This window comes from Thalassophryne amazonica, chromosome 2 (assembly GCF_902500255.1).
Source record: "Thalassophryne amazonica chromosome 2, fThaAma1.1, whole genome shotgun sequence".
Classification (NCBI taxonomy): domain Eukaryota; kingdom Metazoa; phylum Chordata; class Actinopteri; order Batrachoidiformes; family Batrachoididae; genus Thalassophryne; species Thalassophryne amazonica.
Window position 1 is genome coordinate 28,183,844 of NC_047104.1, and position 26,421 is coordinate 28,210,264.

The following is a 26,421-nucleotide window of genomic DNA, read 5'->3' on the forward strand; positions in this document are numbered from 1 at the left end:
TGTTGCACTCTGCTATGGATTACAGGTCTGTGAATACAATTAAACAATTAATAAGTTAATAATGTGGTAATGGCAGTACTGTTTGAATATTTCTGGAAAGACACAGTTGGAATCTGGGCATTTTAACTCCTGGAACGTGATGCATTTCCATATGAAATGGGATTTGTGCAGGTACACATGGAGAGGATTTGACTATCTGAAAGTGAATGTGTTTGTGTTTCTGTCAAAGTAAAGCGAAGCAGAAACAGGACAGCGTGTTATTTTCATTTCTGTGGGATGAATGTCCTCCACCCACATGTTGGATGAGCCAACTTGAAATGAGTCCAATTTTGTCACCTAGAATATCAGGCCAGAATGTCCAAGCATACCTTTGACATAAGAATTAAACATGTTGAAGGTTGGTGGAAAATCTTCTGGCCTTTTCTGTGATAACTGTGAATGCAGCACACTCAAACTACTGGAACCCAGTGGGTTGGTAAGGTTAGACCTTACTCATGTAAAGCGCCTTGAGTCAGCTTTGTTGTGCTTTGGTGCCATATAAATAAAATAAAATGAACTGAACCCAGCAATGTGACTACCATCCCTAATTGATGTCAATCAGGACTTTATATTCTGCCTTTGGACTTGCATGTGACATGAAAGGCACTCAAAGGCTCCTAGATAGTGATTCCAAATAATAGCGGATCTTACTGCAGTGTAAAAAATGGCTCCCAGCACCCGGCATGTAGCTACGTTGGCTAACACAAGCTACATATAACCTACATGAACTACTTAATTTCCTCTGAATGTCAGGTCAGCTCTGGGAGTCGATGCCACATCCAACCAGATCATGTAATGACCTGCATGATAACCTACCACACAACCGGTTCATCCCCACCTCTCAAAAGGAACCATCTCAGCCTTCTTCAGCCTCTGGAGTCCTAAACATTGAGGCACCTACAGTATGTACTGGATGCAGATTATATTTATGATTCTTTACTCTTAGGGCATATTGCTGTGTCTGTCAAGTTGGGACTGGGAGCATGCATCCACATACAACCCCAATTCCAAAAAAGCTGGGACAGTGGTATGTTTACCACTGTGTTACATCACCTTTCCTTCCAACAACATTGAATAAGGGTTTGGGAACTGAAGACACTAATTGTTGAAGCTTTGTAGGTGGAATTCTTTCCCATTCTTGCTTGATGTATGACTTCAGTTGTTCAACAGTCTCTGTTGTCGTATTTTGCACTTCATGATGCACCACACATTTTCAATGGGTGACAGGTCTGGACTGCAGGCAGGCCAGTCTAGTACTCGGACTCTTTTACTACAAAGCCACGCTGTTGTAACACGTGCAGAATGTGACTTGGCATTGTCTTGCTGAAGTAAGCACAGATGTCCATGAAAAAGACGCTGCTTGGATGGCAGCATGTGTTGCTTCAAAACCTGGATGTACCTTTCAGCATTGATGGCGCCATCACAGATGTGTTAGTGCCCATGCCATTCAATGTTATGGGCATTCAATGTTGGCTTTCGGCCATGCCGCTTACGTGTAGAAAGTTCTCCAGATTCTCTGAATCTTCTGATTATATTATGGACTGTAGATGATGGAATCCCTAAATTTCTTGCAACTGAACGTTGATAAACATTGTTCTTAAACTGGTGGACTATTTTTTCACAAGTGGTGATCCTTGCCCCATCTTTGCCTGTGAATGGCTGAGCCTTTTGGGGATGCTCCTTTTATACCCAATCATGACACTCACCTGTTTCCAATGAACCTGTTCAACAGGTGTTCTTTGAGCATTCATCAACTTTGCCAGTCTTTTGGTGCCCCTGTCCCAGCTTTTTTGAAATGTTTTGCAGGCATCCATTTCAAAATGAGCAAATATTTGCACAAAAACAAAAAGGTTTATCAGTTTGAACATTCAATATCTTGTCTTTGTGGTGTATTCAATTGAATATAGGTTGAAGAGAATTTGCAAATCGTATTCTGTTTTTATATACATTTCACACAACGTCCCAACTTCATTGGAATTGGGGTTGTACATGACACCACAGAACCACCTTGTGTTCTGGACGCCAAAGACCTAAGCAGACAACCGGTCCATCCCCACATCTCTATAGTGACCATCTATCTGAGCAGGGAGGTGAACTGTGGGTGTCCCCTTGGCAGTCTCCAGACACTGGAATCCTCAGCACTCAGGCACCCATGGGCTGAATCATCTATAGCCACATGGCCAAAAGTCAGTCAACAACGCAGCACTGGTCAAGAAGGCCCAGCAGCGACTACACTTCTTGAGGGTGCTTAGGAAGGAGCAATTAAGCACACCCCTGCTGGTGACCTTCTATCACTCCACTATAGAGAGCCTGCTGACCTACGCAGTGTCAGTGTGGCACTCCAGCTGCACTGAAGCTGACAGGAAGAGACTGCAGAGGGTAGCAAACACTGCCCAAAAAATCATTGGCTGTCTTCTGCCCTCCATTTCCACCATCTACACCTCCCATTGTCTTAGTAGGGCCAACAACATTCTCAAGGACAATACACACCCCAGCTTTCACCTCTTCAACCTGTTGCCCTCTGGCAGGCGCTACAGGTCCATAAAGGCCAGGACAAACAGACTCAGAGACAGTTTCTTCCCCAAAACCATCACCATGTTGAATAATAATCTGCACTAAAAATGGACTATATGAAGTACTGAGCCACACCATATCTATCTCATTTGTACCACAGGACTTTTGCACATTTTTCAATTGTTACATTGTTTACATTGCCTATAGTTGTCATACAGTTTTACATTTCCTTTTGCACTCTCTCAATTGCTGCACTGTTTGCACTGTCCATATGTTACACAATTTTACATTTCAGCAAAGGACTTTGCGTGTTTCTTTATGTTATATTGTTGTTTATTTATGTTATATTGGCTGGTATTGCACTGCGTGCACATTTTAAGGAGCAGCCCCCCTAATCTCGTTGTACTATGCAGACTGTGTTTGCTGTGTATAATGACAATAAAGGCTTTCTATTCTATTCTATTCTATTCTAAAATGTCGAAGTATCCTCGATAATATAGACTATACAATCAAGTCATGGCAAGTCTGGGAGCATGCACTGATGCTGTGCTTCGCCACAACACCACAGAACCACCTTGGGTCCTTGATGGCAACCACCCCAGCAGACAACCAGTCCATTTCCACATCTCTAAAATAACCATCTATCTGCCGCAGCCAAGTGAAACATAAGCATCTCCTTGGCCTTCTCCAGCCATGGGGGTCCTCAGCACTCAGTCACCTGTGTGCTGGATCTTGCACAGTGAAACGGGCCACATAGCCAAAATGTCAGAGCTCACATGCAAGTGACACTCCTCACCCTTGTCTCTCTTAGTAAACACTCATGTTACATTTTGCAGTTACTACATGAACCCAAATATGCAGGCAGCAATCAAACAGGAGGTAAGGTGTCCAAAAACGTGAGCAAAGTCCAACAGTAACGTGAGTACAAATAGGGGTTAATAGGAGTCAAAAACACACACAAAATATAGCCAACATGCAGGTAACACAAACGGAGGTATCAAGAAATAATCAAAACTAATAAACCAGACACAACTCACAGGAGGAGACAAGAATAATCAACATACTCACACCCAGAACTCGGGAGGAACCAAAGGAGAAAACAGCAACTAAACAGAAAGCTGTTCAGGCTTAAATACTAAATGGATGAACGAGCGGCAGGTGTGAAGTACGAAAGGAGTAGGGAAAGCCGGAACAAGAGACACACGCGGACATACACACAGAAACTAACCAACACAAAAGGACTATAACCACAACAGAAGCCCAGGGCTGTGTACAACTAAAACCATCATGATAACAATACTCAAATGAAACAGGGACCACATAAACCAAATACCAAACGAAGGAAACAATGGCAGAAAAACTAACATGGAACTCAAAAGTGAACAGAGTGCAAACAGGGAAACATAACACGATTACATACAGACAAAGGACAGACCACAGATACAATGCACAGATGGACCACATACACGGATGGACAGGGCGCCAACTACAAGGATGACAAGGGACAGAACAGAGAGAACACTAACCCAAGGATACAGAAAGAACACAATGACAATAAGCTCACAAACCAAGGACAGACCACAGATATGGACCACAGACACGGAGAGACAGGGGACCAACTACAAGGACGACAAGGGACAGAACACAGAGAACATTAACCTAAAGGTGCAGAACGAACACTAATAAGCACACAAACCAAGGACAGACCACAGATATGGATCACAGACACAGACAGACAGGGGACCAACTACAAGGATGACAAGGGACAGAACACAGAGAACACTAACCCAAGGGCACAGAAAGAACACAATGACAATAAGCACACAGACCAAGGACAGACCACAGATATGGATCACAGCCACGGACAGACAGGGGACCAACTACAAGGATGACAAGTGACAGAACACAAAGAACACTAACCTGAGGGTACAGAACGAACACTAATAAGCACACAAACCAAGGACAGACCACAAATATGGACCACAGACACGGACAGGGCACAGACCACAACAACGCGTTTGATATAAAGTTATTCCAGCGGTACCCAAGGATCCTCCGAACAGACCTAGTACCAAAGACATCCAGTTGTCACCTTACGTCACTGGCAAGTGTTCACATCTAACAACCATACAGCAAGACATGCAGCACCAGGACCCTAAAGACTTGGACCTTTGTTCACCTGCAAAAATGTTGACAGTGCCAAACACCTCTGTCCAGTGACCTCATGACTCCACAAGCTCTTCCCAAGCGCCTCTCGATTTCACTTATCTCAGCAGTAACATACACGTCTCTGTATATAATCATAATGTAAAAGTGTTGAGTGCTTGTCTGTCACTACTCTCAGTTTAATAAAGATTTAATATTAAGGAAGTAAGAACATTGGAGTGACAGTCCCAAGGATCCAACTGAATATTCTCAAATACTTTATTGACATTTTATTCATTAGTTTGAATTTTATATTACCTGACTCATATGACCTGAAGCTGCCGACCTCATCACAGCCTTGTTTGTGTAATATACTATATACAGCAGCAGACGTTTCATTCTATGACGGTCCACTGAACACATTTATTTTGAAGTCCATGAAAAACAAGATTGATAGTATACTCATTTTTATCTCACAATATTTCTCCTCACAGATATAATACCATATTATGCTCAGCTTCTCTCTCTCTCTCTCTCTCTCTCTATATATATATATATATATATATATAGAGAGAGAGAGAGAGAGAGAGAGAGAGATGTGTCCATCTAGCTCTCTCCCTATATGTGCATATATATTGTTTGAGTTCTTTGTTAAATTAATTTTTGAAATCTTGGCATTGCAAATTTCTGGCAGTCTGACCAATGCTCGCTCATCTACCTGTATTCACTGTTAGAACTGTTGGACTGAGATGCAGTGGGAATAGATGTAGTTTATTAATTTTTGTCCTGGGGCCTCATGTACAAAACCCGAAACCGAGAAACTGGCGTAAGTACAACAAATATTCAGATGTATCAAAGTATGCGTACACATGGATCGGCGCACGTTCCCAATAAACGTGGAATTGAGTGCACATGCACACGTACCAAGCTCCTCCCTTTCCACACCCCTCTCAAAAGCTTTGCTTCTTCCCACCCCCTTTTCAGGCACACGGTGTTTAATTTGGTCTTGTTTTTTTGATTTGTTTGATATGTTGTCTTTATGCTGCTGTGTTGTTGCTGAAATAAATTCTATTCTATTCTATTCTATTCTATTCTATTCTATTCTATTTAAATATGTCACATTAGTCAACATGAACACAGATAGAAATGATACCAACTATGAGCTACAGATGATGGAAATGAGTTGGACCACCGCAGGGATAGTTTATTTGGTACCGCTGTCAAACTAAATAAACATGAAACGGAAAAATGTTAGCAGGAGCATGTGTGTGTGTCTGAGGCTGTAGCTGCAGTGAGCTCAGAGCAGCGCACACACACACACACACACACACACACACACACACACACACACACACACACACACACACACACACACACACACACACACACACACACACACACGGAGGCTAAAAGAACTGTGGTGCTCCGCTGCTGACAGCGTGTCTTTCACAACTTTACACACCATTTACCATTTACACAAACGTTTATTGACAAATACTGAACACAGGGGGACAATCGAAGGCCTGTTAATCTGAAGCTCCAGTCTCACCATCAGAAAAAGAAACACTTAATATAATAATATAATAATAATAATATAATACAAACATAACTGAATGTGCATATGCCCAAATGTGCCTGCACTGGTTTCCGTTTGGAGCAATTACACAAATGAACTATTTACTCATGCAGCCATCCATCGCACACCGTGCCAGCGTCTCACCTGTTCCCAACCCAACCCAATACATTTGCACTGCAAATTGCACTTTGCCTGCATTCCACAGAACTGGCATGGCTTGGCGCAAGATTGACTGGCACACTCCTGACCGATCGGCCAGCTCCAACTGGAATGCCTCTGTTGCCAAAGACAGGGACCCCTCTGTGGTCAGCACCTGTGTAGGCACAGACAACTGCCTCTCTCCTCGCCATATTGAGCTCTGCGCCGGCTGCAGTTCTGCATGCAACTCCAGTAACACTGGCCTTAAATGGATTGCATTTATATAGCACTTTTCCATCAAATATATTTTTAATTCACTTATTCAGAAAGATCTTTGGTGACTCTCATAAAACGTTTATGCGCCGCTTTCAGAGAACACTGGGCAACCTCATATGAAGCAGTTTTCTGTTCCCTAAGTTAAAAAAGTTAAACTGTCACTGATGTGCCACTCAAAGTTAATTACAGTCTAATTGGAACAAATCTAATATTGCACAGAAAAACATTTGGCTCCAGGAGACACATTTGTGGCTGCAGCTGACCTTGACTGTTTTTCAAACTCGTTGCCATGGCAACAAATGAGACAAAGAACCGTGTGCTTCTAAAAATGTTGCCCGTCCGCTGACAGCTGAAGCGGATGTTGTAGAGTTTCTTCCATGCAAAGCGTACACTGAAAATGTTTTTGTTTGTTTGCTTATTTGTTTTCTTCAAAGGCTACCTGAAATGGAGTCTGGCTGTTGTAGTTTTTCACTTCTTTGTCGGCTCCACGGACCAGCAGCACTCTGGTACAGTTATCCTGCAAAAGAAAAAAGATCAACCACTCTTTACAAAGCTGATAATTACCTGAAGGTCACAATAAAACCTGTCCGTCTCCTACTTTTTCTAAGGAACAATGCTGATTCGCTACCAGTGACATTTAGCATTTGTGAGTCTTCAAATGCAATCAGTAATGAAGGAGGTGATCCATGAGGGCGGTGTCTAAACATCTCGGACATTTACAAGATTGCAGAACATTTACTAGCCTACATCAAAGGAGCTGATTTGCTGTAACTGTATTGGTCCTCTCAAAGAGAATGAGAGAATAGAGCCAGAACAGAGAGGTGAGATGCTGAGGGGTTTGAATCTACTGCACAATCGCCCACAAGTGCTCAACCACCATGTACTGTGCACACATGAATATAAATAACTTTTTTCAAGATGCCAATAAGCTATTGAGCTTGGAAAAATGCTCAGAGGTATTGAGGCACAATCACAAGGTGTGTAACATTTTTCAACATTTCAAACTGGATTTATTATGTAGCTATTAGGATTTTCTTATTTTGACATGATTTAATTGGAGGATTTTTTTTTTTCGTTGCCTAGGATTCTCGTGTTTTCTTCAAGCTGAAATGTGGGACTTTCCATAAAAGCACAATTTAAACAAAGACTTACAGAAGTGGAATTGTGTACCATACAACACCACATTTTAATGTATGATAAGTCAATTCTTTTTAAACTTGTTTCACTGGACCTACAACTGATTATGCTGGATTCACATGCAGGTAGCAGAAAAACCATCATAGCAGAATTCCTGTCATCTGCAGTGGTAGACTATAGGTGACAGGGTGAGGCGCTGTCATTTTTAATGCTCAACAAACAGACAACAATTTACGTAAATGAAAGATTTAACAGAGTTTTAGCATTTTGCAAATTATAATTAAAACAGGAAGCCTGGACTTTTTCCTGAGGTTACAGATAATATCACACAAATTAGTCACATTTCCCTGGTTAAAACCAGGTGACTGCACTGAAATAATCCATCTGTCCCTGTCCATTTTTCCTCCATGTGTAAAATAAAACAGCATGTGGTTAGTCCTTGTCACTGCAGTTAGTAGCAAAAGTTGAAACTTTTAATTTTTGGTGGCAAGTGCCCTGGCAGTGCCTGGTTACCACAATCACAGGCAGAGGTGGCAAAATTTTTCTGTCAACCTCTCACTGAAAACAATAGGTAGATATTTCACTATGCCAGGAAAAAAAAAGTTAGCGCACTGAAAGTTAGCGGGGCTAAATTTAGCAGAAGCTAAGTGATGTTTTTCAAAATTAGCTGAAAAGCTAATCTGCTAACAAAAAAGTTAGCTTCGTTAATTAGCGGTTAGCAGATTAGTAGAACTGTGCCCACCACTGTGAAAATGCATGATGGCAGTCACAGACCCTAATGGCCCTATCACACAGCACATGCAAGGGTGCAATTTAGAACTAGAAATTGGGGGTGACAAAGTGCAAGGCCCGCAGGACAGAAGCCCATAGGCCGGGGGTCTGGGGGTGGCTTTAGGCCCTCAGAGGCCAATGGTTTATAGATAAGCTCAGATGCATTCTGAGATCCAGAACAGTAATTTTAATGCTTTGAGAAGACCAATAAAGTGGACACCATTTGACTTATAGCAATTTGAAACTGTGGATATAAGTACTTTATTCTGAGAATAGCCAGCATTGATTTTATTAACATCCTTGTGTAAATAAGGTATCACCACATGTGTAGAACCAAAAAGAATGATAGGGTTGAGTTCTCATTAAAAAAACAACTGCAATGTGGTAAAATGTATTCATAAATATAAAGAACAGGCTCTTAATAATTAATTAACTATCGCATACTGTATTTTTTTCTCAAGATTTGTTTATGCATAGTTTGAAAAAAACAACAGATCATAGTTAGGGATAAATTACTTATCATGAATTTTAATTTTCGAAGTGCACTAATGACAACACTCATACTGAACATAATTCGCTTGCATAGACTGATTTTGGAGGATCAAGCAATAATTGCAGATGGGCTTTCTGAGGTCCCAGATAGCTTTTCTGATTTCGTTTTCTAACTTTCAGAATTCAGTAAATTAGCATATGATCCATTGATTCTTATGTGTAGACACTAGCCCCAAGAGGCAACTATTTTTGGTTTCAAATCTGGGCATATGCAGTCCCAGAAAATTCTGAATGTGACAAGAAACAGGTGTTGTAAACAAGTCAATGCTGCTAAAAATACAAACTTGCAGAAACAAAGATACTATTCTGACATGGTTTTGTACATAAGACTGACATGGTTTGCACATAAGACTGGCAATAGCATCTTTCAAGTACACACATACAGTAGTGTTCAGAATAAATAGTAGCATTATGTGTGTTGTGAAAGTGTAATGACACGGAACCACAACAGGGGGCGGTAATGAACGGACAATGGATAAAGCTAAAAGTAACAATTTAATGTGAATTGCACAATGGAATACAGACAATTGCAGTTGAGGAGTACAGTCAATCATACACAAGGTGACGTGTGGGCAAGCTCGAGGATAGAAGACTTCTGTCCAGAGAAGAGCCGGATCCCACACGGCTTCCACTGCCAACGGATCTGAAGAACACCGAAGCCGCCAAGTCCTGGGTCCCAGGTGGCCACTGTCTCCAGCTGTCAGACCTGGTACTGCTGGCAGAAACAGAAACAGTTAATGGTGGGTGCGTGGATACACACCCAGTAATCTCTCCGTACTCAGTTCCTCCGGGAGGGAGAACCTCCACCTCCAGAAACAGATTCACCCGTGCAGCTCCTGTCAGTCACTTCCCTGGAAGGAGTGAGAGGCGAAGAAGTCGCAACTCCCACTATCCGCCAATCCAACTACAGACTGTATCCACAGGATGACGGCTGCACACAGAACAATGTTTAGTAAATCACAGCAGAGAAGGTTACCTGAGTGGTAGCTGATTTCTCGGCGGGGAGGTGGAGTTGCAGTCCGGCCTTTATGGTGGTGGTGATGTGGATGAGTGACAGCTGCTGCTGATGACGAGTGACAGCTGTCACTCCCGGTTGCTATGACGTCCTCTCGTGCTTGAAGCCCGCACTTCAAGCAGGGCGCCATCTGGTGGTGGTGGGCCAGTAGTACCTCCTCTTCAGCGGTCCACACAACAGGACCCCCCCCTCAACGGGTGCCTCCTGGCGCCCGACCAGGCTTGTCTGGGTGCCGCGGGTAGAAGTCGGCCAGGAGGGCCGGGTCCAGGATGAAGCTCCTCTTCACCCAGGAGCGTTCTTCGGGTCCATACCCCTCCCAGTCCACCAAATACTGGAACCCCCGGCCCTTCCGATGGACGTCCAGGAGCCGGCGTATGGTCCAAGCAGGCTCCCCGTCGATGATCCGGGCAGGAGGCGGCGCCGGTCCGGGGGTACAGAGGGGTGAAACGTGGTGAGGTTTGATGCGTGACACATGAAAAACCGGGTGGATCCGCAGCGAAGCTGGCAGTTTCAGCTTCACTGTGGCTGGACTGAGGATTCTGAGTATGGTGAAAGGTCCAATGTATCTGTCCTTCAACTTCTGGGATTCCACTTGCAGGGGAATGTCTTTTGTGGAAAGCCAAACCTCCTGCCCAGGCTGATACGTAGGGGCCGGGGCACGCCGGCGGTCTGCATAGTTCTTGGCCCTCGTCCGGGCTTTGAGCAGGGCAGAGCGGGCGGTACGCCACACCCGATGGCACCTTCTCAGATGGGCCTGGACCGAGGGCACCCCGACCTCTCCTTCCACCAGCGGGAACAATGGGGGCTGGTACCCCAAACACACCTCAAACGGGGAGAGGCTGGTAGCAGACGAAACTTGGCTATTATGAGCGTACTCGATCCAGGCCAGATGGTTACTCCAGGCCGTCGGGTGCGCGGAGGTCACGCAGCGGAGGGCCTGCTCCAATTCCTGGTTCGCCCGCTCTGCCTGTCCGTTCGTCTGAGGATGGTACCCAGACGAGAGACTCACGGTGGCCCCCAGTTCCCTGCAGAAACTCCTCCAGACCTGAGAGGAGAACTGAGGACCATGGTCTGAGACAATATCCGACGGAATCCCATGCAGACGCACGACATGGTGGACCAGGAGGTCTGCAGTCTCCTGGGCCGTCGGGAGCTTCGGGAGGGCCACGAAGTGGGCCGCCTTGGAGAACCGGTCCACTATCGTGAGGATGGTAGTCATGCCCTGGGACGGCGGGAGGCCCGTGACAAAGTCCAGGCCGATGTGAGACCAGGGGCGATGAGGCACGGGCAGAGGCTGGAGCAGGCCTTGGGCCTTGTGGTGGTCGGCTTTGCCCCTGGCACAGGTGGTGCAGGCCTGGACATACTCCCGGACGTCGGCTTCCATAGACGCCCACCAGAAGCGCTGCCGGACCACTGCCACAGTCCTTCGCACCCCTGGATGACAGGAGAGCTTGGAACCGTGACAGAAGTCTAGGACCACAGCCCTGGCCTCTGGTGGGACATACAACTTGTCCTTCGGACCTGTCCCCAGGTCCGGGCTCTGTGTCAGGGCCTCCCGGACGGTCTTCTCCACATCCCAGGTGAGGATGGCCACGACAGTGGACTCGGGGATGATGGTTTTCATCGGTTCTGACAGCTCGGTCTTGACCTCCTCTTCGTGCACCCGGGACAGGGCGTCAGATCGTTGGTTCTTCGTCCCGGGGCAGTAGGTGATCTGAAAGTCAAAACGCCCGAAGAACAGTGACCAGCGGGCTTCAGACGCCTGGCGGTCCGAATGTACTCCAGGTTCCGATGGTCCATGAAAACAGTAAATGGTACCGATGCTCCCTCCAACAGGTGTCTCCACTCCTCAAGAGCCTCCTTCACCGAAAGAAGTTCCCGATTGCCGACGTCATAGTTCCTTTCAGCCGGGGTCAACCTGCGGAAAAGTAGGCACATGGATGGAGAACCTTGTCGGACTCCCCGCTCTGGGATAACACGGCTCCTATCCCGGAGTCAGAGGCGTCCACTTCCACTATAAACTGGCGATTGGGATCGGGCTGCACCAGAAGTGGTGCAGTCGAGAACCGGCGTTTCAACTCCCTAAACGCGGCTTCGCACCGATCCAACCAGGTGAAGGGGACTTTTGTGGAGGTCAGGGCTGTCAGGGGGCTAACTACCTGACTGTAGCCCTTGATGAACCTCCGGTAGAAATTTGCAAAACCGAGGAACTGTTGCAGTTTCCTACGGTTTGTTGGTTGGGGCCAATCTCTCACCGCCACAACCTTGGCCGGACCAGGGGCGACGGAGTTGGAGGAGATTATGAACCCCAGGAAGGACAAAGAAGTGCGGAGGAACTCGCACTTCTCGCCCTTCACAAACAGCCGGTTCTCCAACAACAGCTGCAGGACCTGACGTACATGCTTGACATGGGTCTCATGATCCGGAGAAAAGGTCAGTATATCGTCCAGATATACGAAGACAAACCGATGCAGGAAGTCCCACAAGACGTCATTAACCAACGCTTGGAACGTCGCAGGCACACTGGTGAGGCCGAACGGCATGACCAGGTACTCAAAGTGACCTAACGGGGTGTTAAATGCCGTCTTCCACTCGTCTCCCTCTCGGATCTGAACCAGGTGATAAGCATTCCTAAGATCCAATTTTGTGAAAATTTGGGCTCCATGCAAGGGCGTGAACACTGAATCCAACAGAGGTAACGGGTATCGGTTGCGAACCGTGATCTCGTTCAGCCCTCTGTAATCAATGCATGGATGGAGTCCGCCGTCCTTCTTGCCCATAAAAAGAAACCAGCACCCATCGGGGAGGTGGAGTTCCAGATCAACCCGGCAGCTAACGAGTCCTGGATGTAGGTCTCCATTGATTCGCGTTCCGGACGTGAGAGGTTGTACAGCCTGCTGGACGGGTACTCAGCGCCCGGTATCAAATCAATGGCACAATCGTACGGACGGTGCAGGGGCAGCGTGAGTGCCAGATCCTTGCTGAAGACGTCAGCAAGGTCACGGTACTCGGCTGGCACCGCCGCCAGATTGGGGGGGACTAAAACCTCCTCCTTAGCCGTCACACTGGGTGGAACCGAGGATCCTAAACACTCCCGGTGGCAGGTTTCTCTCCACTGCGTCACAACCCCAGACGGACAATCAATCCAGGGATTGTGCTATAACACCCATGGAAAACCCAAAATCACTCGGGAGGTAGAAGGTGTTACATAAAACACAATCTCCTCCCTGTGATATCCAGACACAACCATTGTCACTGGCTGTGTCTGATGTGTGATTAGTGGAAGAAGGGTGCCATCTAGTGCCCATACCGACAATGGTGACGGTAAGGCCACTAGAGGGAGCCCAACCTCCTTTGCCCATCTGCTATCCAGCAGATTCCCCTCTGACCCCGTGTCCACCAGTGCTGGGGCGTGAAGGGTTAGATCCCCACTCAGGATTGTAACTGGGATGCGTGCAGATCGTCGGGGTTTCCCCGCATGAGTATTATGACCCACCCTTAGCCCAGTCTCTAAGGACGTGTGCTGCTGTTTTGACCGTTTGGGGCAGTTTTTCTGTGTGTGCTCGGTTGAGCTGCAGAGAAAACACTCCCCACGGACCAGCCTCCTTTGTCTCTGATCTGATCTTATTTTGGTCCTGCTCGTTTCCCTAACAACGGCAGCAGGGGGAGCTGTCATCACGTGGAGTACCCTGGCTGTGGAGCGTGGGGAAGACGGCTCCCTTTCGGACCCGGTAGGAAGAGGGATGGCTTGTGCCTGACCACGCCCTTCGTGTCACTCCCGTCGGTGTTCTGTTAATCAGTTGTCTAACCGTATAACCAGGTCGATAAGCCCGTCTAAATCCCGCGGCTCGTCCTTCGCCACCAGGTGCTCCTTAAGGACCAGAGACAGTCCGTTTACGAAGGCGGCGTGGAGCGCAACAGCATTCCAGCCGGCTCGCGCTGCCACAATGCGGAAGTCGACTGCATACTTAGCTGCACTCCGGCACCCCTGTCTTATCGACAGCAGCATGCTTGAAGCGGTCTCGCCTCTATGAGGGTGGTCGAACACCTGTCTGAACTCCCTCACAAACCCAGTATATGTCGTTAGGAGCCGTGAATTCTGCTCCCAGAGCGCCGTAGCCCAGCTCGAATCAAATTTATTACGTAAGGCACCCGGCTGGCATCTGACTTGTACATGACGGGACGCTGTGAAAAGACGAGCGAGCACTGCATTAAGAAGTCCACGCACGTCTCGACAGAGCCTCCGTACAGCTCCGGAGGGCTTATGTAAGCTTCAGGGGATGGTGGGGGGGGGTCGTTGAACCACCAGCGGAATGTCTGTTTCAGGCCTCCGGTCAGCAGGAGGAGGTGCTGCAGCAGCGCCCTAAGCACACGCTTCCACCTGGGCGGTGAGAGCCTCCATCCTCCGATTGGGAACAACATTCTGCTCGGTGACTAAGTCCAACCGAGCAGTGAAAGCGGTTAAGATTTGCTGCAGCTCACCTAACACGCCTCCTGCTGACGCCTGTTCACCTCGCTCTTCCATTGGCTGTTCAAGCGATGGTTGACACCCCTCGGGATCCATGGCGCTGGCTGAGAAATCCTGTTGTGAAAGTGTAGTGACACGGACCCACAACAGGGGGCGGTAATGAACGGACAATGGATAAAGCTAAAAGTAACAATTTAATGTTGTGAATTGCACAACGGAATACAGACAACTGCAGTTGAGGAGTACAGTCAATCATACACAAGGTGACGTGTGGGCAGGCTCGAGGATAGAAGACGTCTGTCCAGAGAAGAGCCGGATCCCACACGGCTTCCACTGCCAACGGATCTGAAGAACACCGGAGCCGCCAAGTCCTGGGTCCCAGGTGGCCACCGTCTCCAGCTGTCAGACCTGGTACTGCTGGCAGAAACAGAAACAGTTAATGGTGGGTGCGTGGATACACACCCAGTAATCTCTCCGTACTCAGTTCCTCCGGGAGGGAGAACCTCCACCTCCAGAAACAGATTCACCCGTGCAGCTCCTGTCAGTCACTTCCCTGGAAGGAGTGAGAGGCGAAGAAGTCGCAACTCCCACTATCCACCAATCCAGCTACGGACTGTATCCACAGGATGATGGCTGCACACAGAACAATGTTTAGTAAATCACAGCAGAGAAGGTTACCTGAGTGGTAGCTGATTTCTCGGCGGGGAGGTGGAGTTGCAGTCAGGCATTTATGGTGGTGGTGATGTGGATGAGTGACAGCTGGTGCTGATGACGAGTGACAGCTGTCGCTCCCGGTTGCTATGACGCCCTCTCGTGCTTGAAGCCCGCACTTCAAGCAGGGCGCCATCTGGTGGTGGTGAGCCAGCAGTACCTCCTCTTCAGCGGCCCACACAACAAAGGACTTTTTTTCCAAAAATTTTCACAGAAAGCCAGATAAATCTTTTGAATGGTTTCCATGTGCCAGTCTCTAACAGCTTCTAAAAAAATTCTGATGGGGAAAAAAGTCCTTTTCATTCCGCCATTTCCAGACAATGAAAATCCGACGAGGGGGCGGGACCACTCCTTCCACAAGGCGTGCTCACAGGCGAATGATGTCACCGACAGGCGTGGAAAAACTCACGCATGCGCACGAGGGTTCAAGCATGTCTGATGTAAAAACATATGAATGAAATCCATATAGTTTTTGAAAAAATAAAAAGGACCGTTACTTTATGGACAGACCTTGTATTTATTATTGTTACATAGGAAACAAGGTACCAGAAGATTGAGTAGATTCTCACAAATCCAACAAGACCAAGCATTCATGATATGCACACTCTTAAGGCTATGAAATTGGGCTATTAGTAAAAAAAGTAGAAAAGGGGGTGTTCACAATAATAGTAGTGTGGCATTCAGTCAGTGAGTTTGTCAATTTTGTGGAACAAACAGGTGTGAATCAGGTGTCCCCGATGTAAGGATGAAGCCAGCACCTGTTGAACATGCTTTTCTCTTTGAAAGCCTGAGGAAAATGGGACGTTCAAGACATTGTTCAGAAGAACAGCGTAGTTTGATTAAAAAGTTAATTGGAGAGGGGAAAACCTATATGCAGATGCAAAAAATTATAGGCTGTTCATCTACAATGATCTCCAATGCTTTAAAATGGACAAAAAAAACAGAGACGCGTGGAAGAAAACGGAAAACAACCATCAAAATGGACAGAAGAATAACCAGAATGGCAAAGGCTCACCCATTGATCAGCTCCAGGATGATCAAAGACAGTCTGGAGTTACCTGCAAGTGCTGTGACAGTTAGAAGATGCCTGTGTGAAGCTAATTTATTTGCAAGAATCCCCCGCATCCCTCTGTTAAATAAAAGACGTGCAGAAGAGGTTACAATTTGCCAAAGAACACATCAACTGGCCTAAAGAGAAGTGGAGGAATATTTGTGGACTGATAAGAGTAAAATTGTTCTTTTTGGGTCCAAGGGCCGCAGACAATTTGTGAGATGACGCCCAAACTCTGAATTCAAGCCACAGTTCACAGTGAAGACAGTGAAGCATGGTGGTGCAAGCATCATGATATGGGCATGTTTCTCCTACTATGGTGTTGGGCCTATATATCGCATACCAGGTATCATGGATCAGTTTGGATATGTCAAAATACTTGAAAAGGTCATGTTGCCTTATGCTGAAGAGGACATGCCCTTGAAATGGGTGTTTCAACAAGACAATGACCCCAAGCACACTAGTAAATGAGCAAAATCTTGGTTCCAAACCAACAAAATTAATCCCTTGCAGATGTGAAGAAATCATGAAAAACTGTGGTTATACAACTAAATACTAGTTTAGTGAGTCACAGGATTGCTAAAACAAGCAGTTTGAACATAATAGTTTTGAGTTTGGAGCGTCAACAGCAGATGTTACTATTATTGTGAACACCCCCTTTTCTATTTTTTTTTTATTAATATCCCAATTTCATAGCCTTAAGAGTGTGCATATCATGAATGCTTGGTCTTGTTGGATTTGTGAGAATCTACTGAATCTACTGGTACCTTGTTTCTCATGTAACAATAAGAAATATACTCAAAACCTGGATTAATCTTTTTAGTCACATAGCACTACTATTATTCTGAACACTACTGTATATGTCAGAAGGTGTGGGGGGGGGGGGCATACTATATTCTGTCCCCCCTGGTTGAAAAGGTGGGGGGGACATGTCCCGCCTATCCCCCATCAAACTGCGCCCATGGGCACATGGGGTTTGCTGAACGAAGGAAAAAGTCACAAAGCCACAAATCGTTGAGAAAAAGTGAACGAATGAGCCATCACGTCTCCCATCACCGAAAAGCCTGTGAGTGCAGTGCGCATAAAAGACTGAAATAAAACCAAAACTAACAAAAGAAAAACGAAGCAAACGGCGACCTTGACACTGTGATCATTTCTACAGCAAATCTGTGCTCTCCACAGCCACATGCAGCTGCATTGTCTTGACAACAGGTTTGAATGTGTGCGTTCACATGCACGTTGGAGCCAGTGACGGCATGCGGACGTGTGTAAATAGTTAAATTAGTTGATCAAACATTCTTGCTGCTATTATTTCTGTATGAAAACGTTGCTTTTCATCCCACACATGATGGACAAATCACGTTCAGCTCATCGGCTCTTTAGTTATTGATCCATTCAGATATTGTCAATGTTCGTGCAAGACATCAGACTTCAGAGGTTGGATGAAGTTGGACGGCAATCAAACAGAACACTGACGGTACGGGAACTATGCAAACAATGAGGAACCGTCAAGACAGAAAGCAAAACGGAATACAGATGAACTGAGGCTGTCGTCAGGATTCGTTCACATCTTTCAACAGTTTGAAAATTCTGATGAAGCGCCAGCTACAGCAACGAAGCTGGACAACGGTTAAACGATGTCTCCAAAACTCAACATTGTTTCGTTTTGGCTTCGGTGTCTTTTGTTAGTGCCGTGTGACCGGGGCTTAAGACTTCACTATTAACCTGTGAAAAATCATCAAAGTTTAAATTTAAGCAAAAACAAAAGCTTTGTTTGGGCTAAAGACAAATTAAAAATAGGAAATGTGCCTTTAATCCAGATTTTGTAGAGGGGCATTGTCCTAGCAAATAGCAGTCACTGTTCATTTTCAATAATAACTTGCATGCATTCTGTAATATTTAGTTATTCTTTGTCCATGCCTATTACATAAAAAAACAGTACATCTGGCTGCTGTCTTAAAGCACTGCTCAAGGGCAGCCTGACTCTACATGTTGCTTATAAGACTGGTACAACATTGTGTATCAAACTGCTGTTTGTCCCAGGTTGACCTCAGCTTACCGCTCACAGTGTTAGGAAGGTGTCGTAGCACGGACCCACAACAGGGGGCGCAAATGAACGGACAATGAGTAAGCCAAAAGGTAACAATTTAATGTTGTGATAATACACAACGAAATGTACAGTAATTTGCACAGTCACTAAACACCAGGTGACGTGTGGGCAGGCTCGAAGATAGAAGACCCCTGACGAGAGAGAACCCGCGTCCCACACGGCTTCCACCACCAACGGCCTGAAGAACACCGGAGCCGCGAAGTCCCGAGTCCCCAGGTGGCCTCTGTCTTCGGCTGTCGACCCTGGTACTGCTGGCAGAAAGCAGAGATATGATGTGTGAGTGTGAGTCCGCACACTCAGTAATTCACAGTCCAAACACAGTTAGGAGGGAGCACCTCCACCCCCAATCACACACACTCGTGCAGCTCCTGGTCAACCACTTATCTGAGTTGGGGTGTGAGGCGAAGCCGTCACTGTCACACCAAACGCCAATCCTCCAGATAAGGAAACACTCCAGGAAAACACACACAGTGTTAGTCAGCAGAGAAATTACCTTGTTACTGGTAGTCGATTTCTCGGCGAGGAGGTGGAGTTGCAGTCCGGCTTTTATGATGGTGATGATGATGAACGAGTGACAGCTGGTGCAGGGGATGAATGACAGCTGTCACCTCTTCTAGGTCTGGCGCCCTCTCGTGCTTGGAGCCCGCACTCCAAGCAGGGCGCCCTCTGGTGGTGGTGGGCCAGCAGTACCTCCTCTTCAGCGGCCCACACAACAGGACCCCCCCCACAACGGGCGCCTCCTGGCGTCCAACCAGGCTTGTCCGGATGTCTTGCGTAGAAATCGGCCAGGAGGGCCGGGTCCAGGATGAAGCTCCTCTTCACCCAGGAGCGTTCCTCAGGTCCATACACCTCCCAGTCCACCAGATATTGGAACCCCCGGCCCTTACGATGGACGTCCAGGAGCCTGCGGACTGTCCAGGCAGGCTCCCCGTCAATGAGCAGGGCAGGAGGCGGCGTAGGTCGCGGAGTACAGAGGGGCGAGGTGTGGTGTGGCTTGAGACGGGAAACGTGAAAAACAGGGTGAATCCGCAGTGAAGCCGGGAGTTGAAGCTTCACTGCGGCCGGGTTGATGATCTTGAGGATCTTGAAGGGTCATATGAACCTGTCTTTCAACTTCGGGGAGTCGACACACAAAGGGATGTCCTTGGTCGAGAGCCACACCTCTTGCCCGGGCTGGTATGTGGGGGCCGGGGAATGCCGGCGGTCCGCATGGGCCTTGGCCCTCGTCCGGGCATCTAACAGGGCAGAGCGGGCGGTCCGCCACACCCGGCGGCACCTACTGAGGTGGGCCTGGACCGAGGGCACACCGACCTCTCCCTCCACCAGCGGGAACAATGGGGGCTGGTACCCCAAACATGCCTCAAAAGGGGAGAGGCCGGTAGCAGACGAAACTTGGCTGTTATGGGCGTACTCGATCCAGGCCAGATGGTGACTCCAGGCCGCCGGATGTGCGGAGGTAACGCATCGAAGGGCCTGCTCCAGCTCCTGGTTGGCCCGCTCTGCCTGGCCGTTTGTCTGGGGGTGGTACCCAGACGAGAGACTCTCGGTGGCCCCCAGCTCCTTACAGAAACTCTTCCACACCTGCGAAGAGAACTGGGGACCACGATCTGAAACGATGTCCGATGGTATCCCATGCAGCCGCATGACGTGGTGGACCAGGAGGTCTGCCGTCTCCTGGGCCATCGGGAGCTTCGGGAGGGCCACGAAGTGGGCCGCCTTGGAGAACCGGTCCACTATCGTGAGAATCACGGTGTTGCCCTGGGACGGCGGGAGACCCGTGATGAAGTCCAGGCCGATGTGAGACCAGGGGCGATGAGGCACCGGCAGGGGTTGGAGGAGTCCCGTAGTCCTCCGATGGTCTGCCTTGCCCTTGGCACAGATGGTACAGGCCTGGACGTAGTCCCGGACGTCGGTTTCCAGGGACGCCCACCAGAAGCGCTGCTGGACCACTGCCACGGTACTACACACTCCGGGATGACAGGAGAGCTTGGACCCGTGACAGAAGTCCAATACGGCAGCTCTTGCCTCTGGTGGGACGTACAGTTTGTTCTTGTGGCCAGTCCCCGGGTCCGGGCTCCTTGTCAGGGCCTCCCGGACGGTCTTCTCCACGTCCCAGGTGAGGGTGGCCACGACAGTGGACTCGGGGATGATGGTCTCGGTGGGGTTCGACAGCCCCGCTTTGGCTTCTTCTTCGTGCACCCGGGACAATGCATCTGATTTTTGGTTCTTGGTCCCGGGGCGGTACGTGATCTGGAAGTCAAAGCGCCCGAAGAACAGAGACCAGCGGGCTTGCCTGGGGTTCAGCCGCTTGGCGGTCCGGATGTACTCCATGTTCCGATGGTCCGTGAAAACCGTGAAGGGCAAAGATGCCCCCTCCAGCAGGTGTCTCCACTCTTCAAGAGCCTCCTTCACCGCGAGGAGCTCCCGATTGCCGACGTCATAGTTCCGTTCAGCTGGGGTCAACCTGCGGGAATAAAAGGCACAAGGATGGAGAACTTTATCAGCCTCCACGCTCTGGGACAGCACGGCTCCTATCCCTGAGTCAGAGGCGTCCACTTCTACTATGTACTGGCGATCAGGATCAGGCTGCACCAGAACTGGTGCAGTCGAGAACCGGCATTTCAACTCCTGGAATGCGGCTTCGCACCGATCTGACCAGGCGAAGGGGACCTTGGTGGAGGTCAGGGCAGTCAGGGGGCTAACTACCTGACTGTAACCTTTAATGAACCTCCTGTAGAAATGTGCAAAGCCGAGGAACTGCTGTAGTTTCCTGCGGCTTGTTGGTTGGGGCCAATCTCTCACCGCCGCAACCTTAGCCGGATCAGGGGCGACGGAGTTGGAGGAGATGATGAACCCCAGGAAGGACAAAGAAGTGCGGTGGAACTCACACTTCTCGCCCTTCACAAACAGCCGGTTCTCCAACAACCGCTGTAGGACCTGACGTACATGCTGGACATGGGTCTCAGGGTCCGGGGAAAAGATGAGTATATCGTCCAGATATACGAAGACGAACCGATGCAGGAAGTCCCGCAAGACGTCATTTACCAAAGCTTGGAACGTCGCGGGGGCGTTAGTGAGGCCGAACGGCATGACCAGGTACTCAAAGTGACCTAACGGGGCGTTGAATGCCGTCTTCCATTCGTCTCCCTTCCGGATCCGAACCAGGTGGTACGCGTTTCTAAGATCCAATTTCGTAAAAATTTGGGCTCCATGCAGGGGCGTGAACACTGAATCCAACAGAGGTAACGGGTATCGGTTGCGAACCGTGATCTCGTTCAGCCCTCTGTAATCAATGCATGGACGGAGTCCGCCGTCTTTTTTACCCACAAAAAAGATCCAGCACCCATCGGGGAGGTGGAGTTCCGGATCAGCCCGGCAGCTAAGGAGTCCCGGATGTAGGTCTCCATTGATTCGCGTTCCGGACGTGAGTGGTTGTACAACCTACTGGACGGGTACTCAGCGCCCGGGACCAAATCGATGGCACAATCATACGGTCGGTGCGGGGGAAGAGTGAGCGCCAGATCTTTGCTGAAAATGTCAGAAAGATCATGGTACTCCTTTGGCACCGCCAATAGATTGGGGGGGACTTTGACCTCCTCATTAGCCGTAGTGCCGGGAGGAACCGAGGATCCTAAACACTCCCAGTGGCAGGTTTCGCTCCACTGCATCACAACCCCGGACGGCCAATCTATCCGGGGATTGTGCTTCACCATCCATGGAAAGCCCAAAATCACTCGGGAGGTAGATGGTGTTACATGGAACACGATCTCCTCCCTGTGATTCCCAGACACAACCAAAGTCACTGGTTGTGTCTGATGTGTGATTAACGGAAGCAGGGTGCCATCTAGTGCTCGCACCTGCAATGGTGCCGGCAGAGCCACCAGGGGGAGCCCTACTTCCTTTGCCCATCTGCTATCCAGCAGATTCCCTTCCGACCCCGTGTCTACCAGTGCTGGGGCGTGAAGGGTTAAATCCCCACAAAGGATTGTTACTGGGATTCGTGAAGATTTGCGGGGTTTCCTCACGTGCGTGTTATGGCCCACCCTTAGCCCAGTTTCTAAGGACGGGCGTTGTAGTTTGACCGTTTGGGGCAGTCCTTCTGCAGGTGCTCACAAGAGCCGCAGATAAAACACTCCCCGCGGGCCAGCCTCCTTTGTCTAATGTTTGTTTTTACTTTGGCCCTGCTCGTGTCCATAGCCTCCTCAGCAGGGGGAGCTGTAGCCACACGGAGCTCTCTGGCAGTGAAGCGTGTGGACGACGTCACCTTTTCAGAACCGGAAGGGGGAGGGACGGCTTGTGCCCGGTCACGCCCCCCGGCCTGCTCCCGACGATGCTCGTTTAAACGGTTGTCTAAGCGTATAACTAAATCGACAAGCCCGTCAAAATCCCGCGGTTCCTCCTTAGCCAGTAGGTGCTCCTTAAGGGCCGAGGACAGTCCATTTACAAAGGCGGCGCGGAGCGCAACGTTATTCCAGCCGGACCTCGCTGCCGCGATGCGGAAGTCGACTGCTTACTCGGCTGCGCCACGGCGCCCCTGTCTCATAGACAGCAGCACGTTCGAAGCGGTCTCGCCTCTGTTGGGATGGTCAAACACTTATTTGAACTCCCGTACAAACCCAGTATAAGACGTTAGGAGCCGTGAATTCTGCTCCCAAAGCGCCGTAGCCCAGGCGCGTGCCTCTCCTCGAAGCAGATTTATAACATAAGCCACCCGGCTGGCGTCTGACGCGTACATGACAGGGCGCTGTGAAAAAACGAGCGAACACTGCATGAGGAAGTCTGCGCACGTCTCAACACAGCCCCCGTATGGTTCCGGAGGGCTTATGTATGCTTCAGGGGACGGTGGGGGGGTTCGTTGAACGACCAGTGGAACGTCTGATACAGGCCCAGGACCAGCCAGAGGAGTGGCTGCAGCAGCGCCCTGATCGCGCGCTTCCACCCTGGCGGTGAGAGCCTCCACCCTCCGATTAAGGAGGACATTCTGCTCGGTCACTAAATCTAACCGAGCCGTGAAGGCGGTTAAGATTTGCTGCAGCTCACTCAACACGCCTCCCGCTGACGCCTGCGCTCCTGGCTCTTCCATTGGCCATTCAAGCTCGGGTTGACGCCCCTCGGAATCCATGACGATGGCCGAGAAATCCTGTTGGGAAGGTGTCGTAGCACGGACCCACAACAGGGGGCGCAAATGAACGGACAATGAGTAAGCCAAAAGGTAACAATTTAATGTTGTGATAATACACAACGAAATGTACAGTAATTTGCACAGTCACTAAACACCAGGTGACGTGTGGGCAGGCTCGAAGATAGAAGACCCCTGACGAGAGAGAACCCGCGTCCCACACGGCTTCCACCACCAACGGCCTGAAGAACACCGGAGCCGCGAAGTCCCGAGTCCCCAGGTGGCCTCTGTCTTCGGCTGTCGACCCTGGTACTGCTGGCAGAAAGCAGAGATATGATGTGTGAGTGTGAGTCCGCACACTCAGTAATTCACAGTCCAAACACAGTTAGGAGGGAGCACCTCCACCTCCAATCACACACACTCGTGCAGCTAATGGTCAACCACTTATCTGAGTTGGGGTGTGAGGCCAAGCCGTCATTGTCACACCAAACGCCAATCCTCCAGACAAGGAAACACTCCAGGAAAACGGCTGCAATAGAAGTTCAGGTTAAACACACACAGTGTCAGTCAGCAGAGAAATTACCTTGTTACTGGTAGTCGATTTCTCGGCGAGGAGGTGGAGTTGCAGTCCGGCTTTTATGATGGTGATGATGATGAACGAGTGACAGCTGGTGCAGGGGATGAATGACAGCTGTCACTTCTTCTAGGTCTGGCGCCCTCTCGTGCTTGGAGCCCGCACTCCAAGCAGGGCGCCCTCTGGTGGTGGTGGGCCAGCAGTACCTCCTCTGCAGCGGCCCACACAACACACAGTTGCACGTAATTTTTCTGTTACATGAACGATTTACTTTGCAAAATGTATCAAGCTAGAAAATGCATTGTGAGCGAAAAGCTTCTTGCTGTCCAGCCTCAAGGCCTTGACCCCTCCCGGTAGACAACTGTTCAGCCATATAATGCTGTGAACAGTTATTCAACACAGCTATTCTCTGTGCATCATTCTTTCTCTGTCTGTTCTTTTTTCCTTGCAAACTGCATGTATCCTGACTAACCTGTTTTTTTTTTTTTCGAAGTTTTGAATAAATCCAAGCTTCGATAAAATCCAAGACCATTCTGTCAGAACTTTTATTGTTTTTCACTGTACTCAGATAAAACATATATTTCCACAACAGGGCAGAGATAAGTGGTTCAATCAGCTGGACATGGATGTATGCACTCGCAAAAATGTTGAACTATGATTTATTTTATCAGCATAAATTAATCAAAATGTGGGAACAAACTGTACGACATGCACACCCAATAGCATTTTGAGCACTTGATATAGTAAATCGAGTGACGTATGTTTTTTTTTTTCTGTATGGCCACTCTGGGGATTTGTATGGAGGGAAACAAATCCAACTCACTAATCAGTGAGTGACATGAGACACCTGGTTGTCATAATGACATTCAAAATGACAAGGTGGACACACAAGAAGGTGCACTTGGAGAAGGCATAGCGATGCTGGGGTTGCTGTTGGCAGATATAAATTCAGCATATTCTTACTGCTGCAGTCAATCCAAGCCTTGTACTTAGTAACATGCTGAATGGCAAAGAAGCTTCAGCGTCAAATGGGTTTTTCTTGTGTGCTTCGCTTGTTTTTTGTTTTTGCGAGCACAGACACGTACAGATATTTTCTCTTTGATGTTTTTGTGGAATATTCTGCACAGAAACACCTTCTCAGAGTATCCTTTCATATAAAAGAGTGAAAGTGACAAACTGAAACAATCATTATCACCTCTTTGTGGTTCCAGCACTCAACAATTCACTATTTTATGAAAACAAACCCTTTCCTAGTATCTTTGCATGCAAACGAAGCTCCAAGTCTTTAGGGTCCTGGTGCTGCCTGTCTTACTGTATGGTTGTGAGAGTTGGATCCTAACCAGTGTCCCAGACCAAGACTGGATGTCTTTGGTACCAGGTCTCTTCGGAGGACCTATGGGTATCACTGGAATGACTTTGTATCAAACGAGTGGTTAAGACAAGGATGAGGAGTATCACTTGCATTGTGAGGGAGTGTCAGCTACGACATTTTGGCCATGTGGTCCGTTTCTCTGTGCATGATCCAGCACACAGGGATCTGAGTGTTGAGGATACCAGTGGCTGGAGAAGGCCAAGGGGACATCCACATTTTACCTGTCGTCAGCAGATAACTGGTTATTTAGAGATGTGGGAATAAACCAGTTGTCTGTCTGGGTGGTTGCCATCCAGGACCCTAGGTGGTTCCGTGGGGTTGGTGATGCGGCAAAGTGCAGTACCAGCACATGCTCCCAGACTTGACATTGGTGAAAATCAGTCCAGTACATTGTTTATTTCTTTGTTGTCTCACACACAAACCTGGTCTCACGGAAAGTCATGATTCAGCAGCACGAAATATACATTAATCTATTGGTTCATGATATTGTGATGAAAAGCACCTCATTTTCATCACAGCAGCACAAATTCATTCTAATTCATTCCGTGATGGCTGCACAAAATTAAAAGTGAAGCGGTGGGGGGTGGGGGTGGGGGGTTATGGTTAGGGTTGGGGGAAGGTGTAGGGTTAGGTTATGGTTAAGGTTAGGGTTGTGAGTAGGACTAGGGTAAGTAATAGTGAGTTAAAAAAAAACCCTGTCACGAAAATCTGACGAAATTTCACGAAAAAACGTGAGACTGGGCTGGACACGCACACACACACACACACACACACACACACACACACACACACACACACACACACACACACACACACACACACACACACACACACACACACATTATTACCCAAT

General features: G+C 48.4%; 1 protein-coding gene across 1 annotated transcript in view; it reads right to left on the reverse strand.

The window, feature by feature from the left end:
- shank2b (SH3 and multiple ankyrin repeat domains 2b) overlaps positions 1-26,421 on the reverse strand; it is a 618,688-nt gene that overhangs the window by 478,128 nt on the left and 114,139 nt on the right. Inside the window, exon 8 of the mRNA XM_034184578.1 lies at positions 7,128-7,205. Coding sequence (XP_034040469.1) covers positions 7,128-7,205 — 78 coding nt within the window. The remainder of the gene's footprint in view (positions 1-7,127; positions 7,206-26,421) is intronic.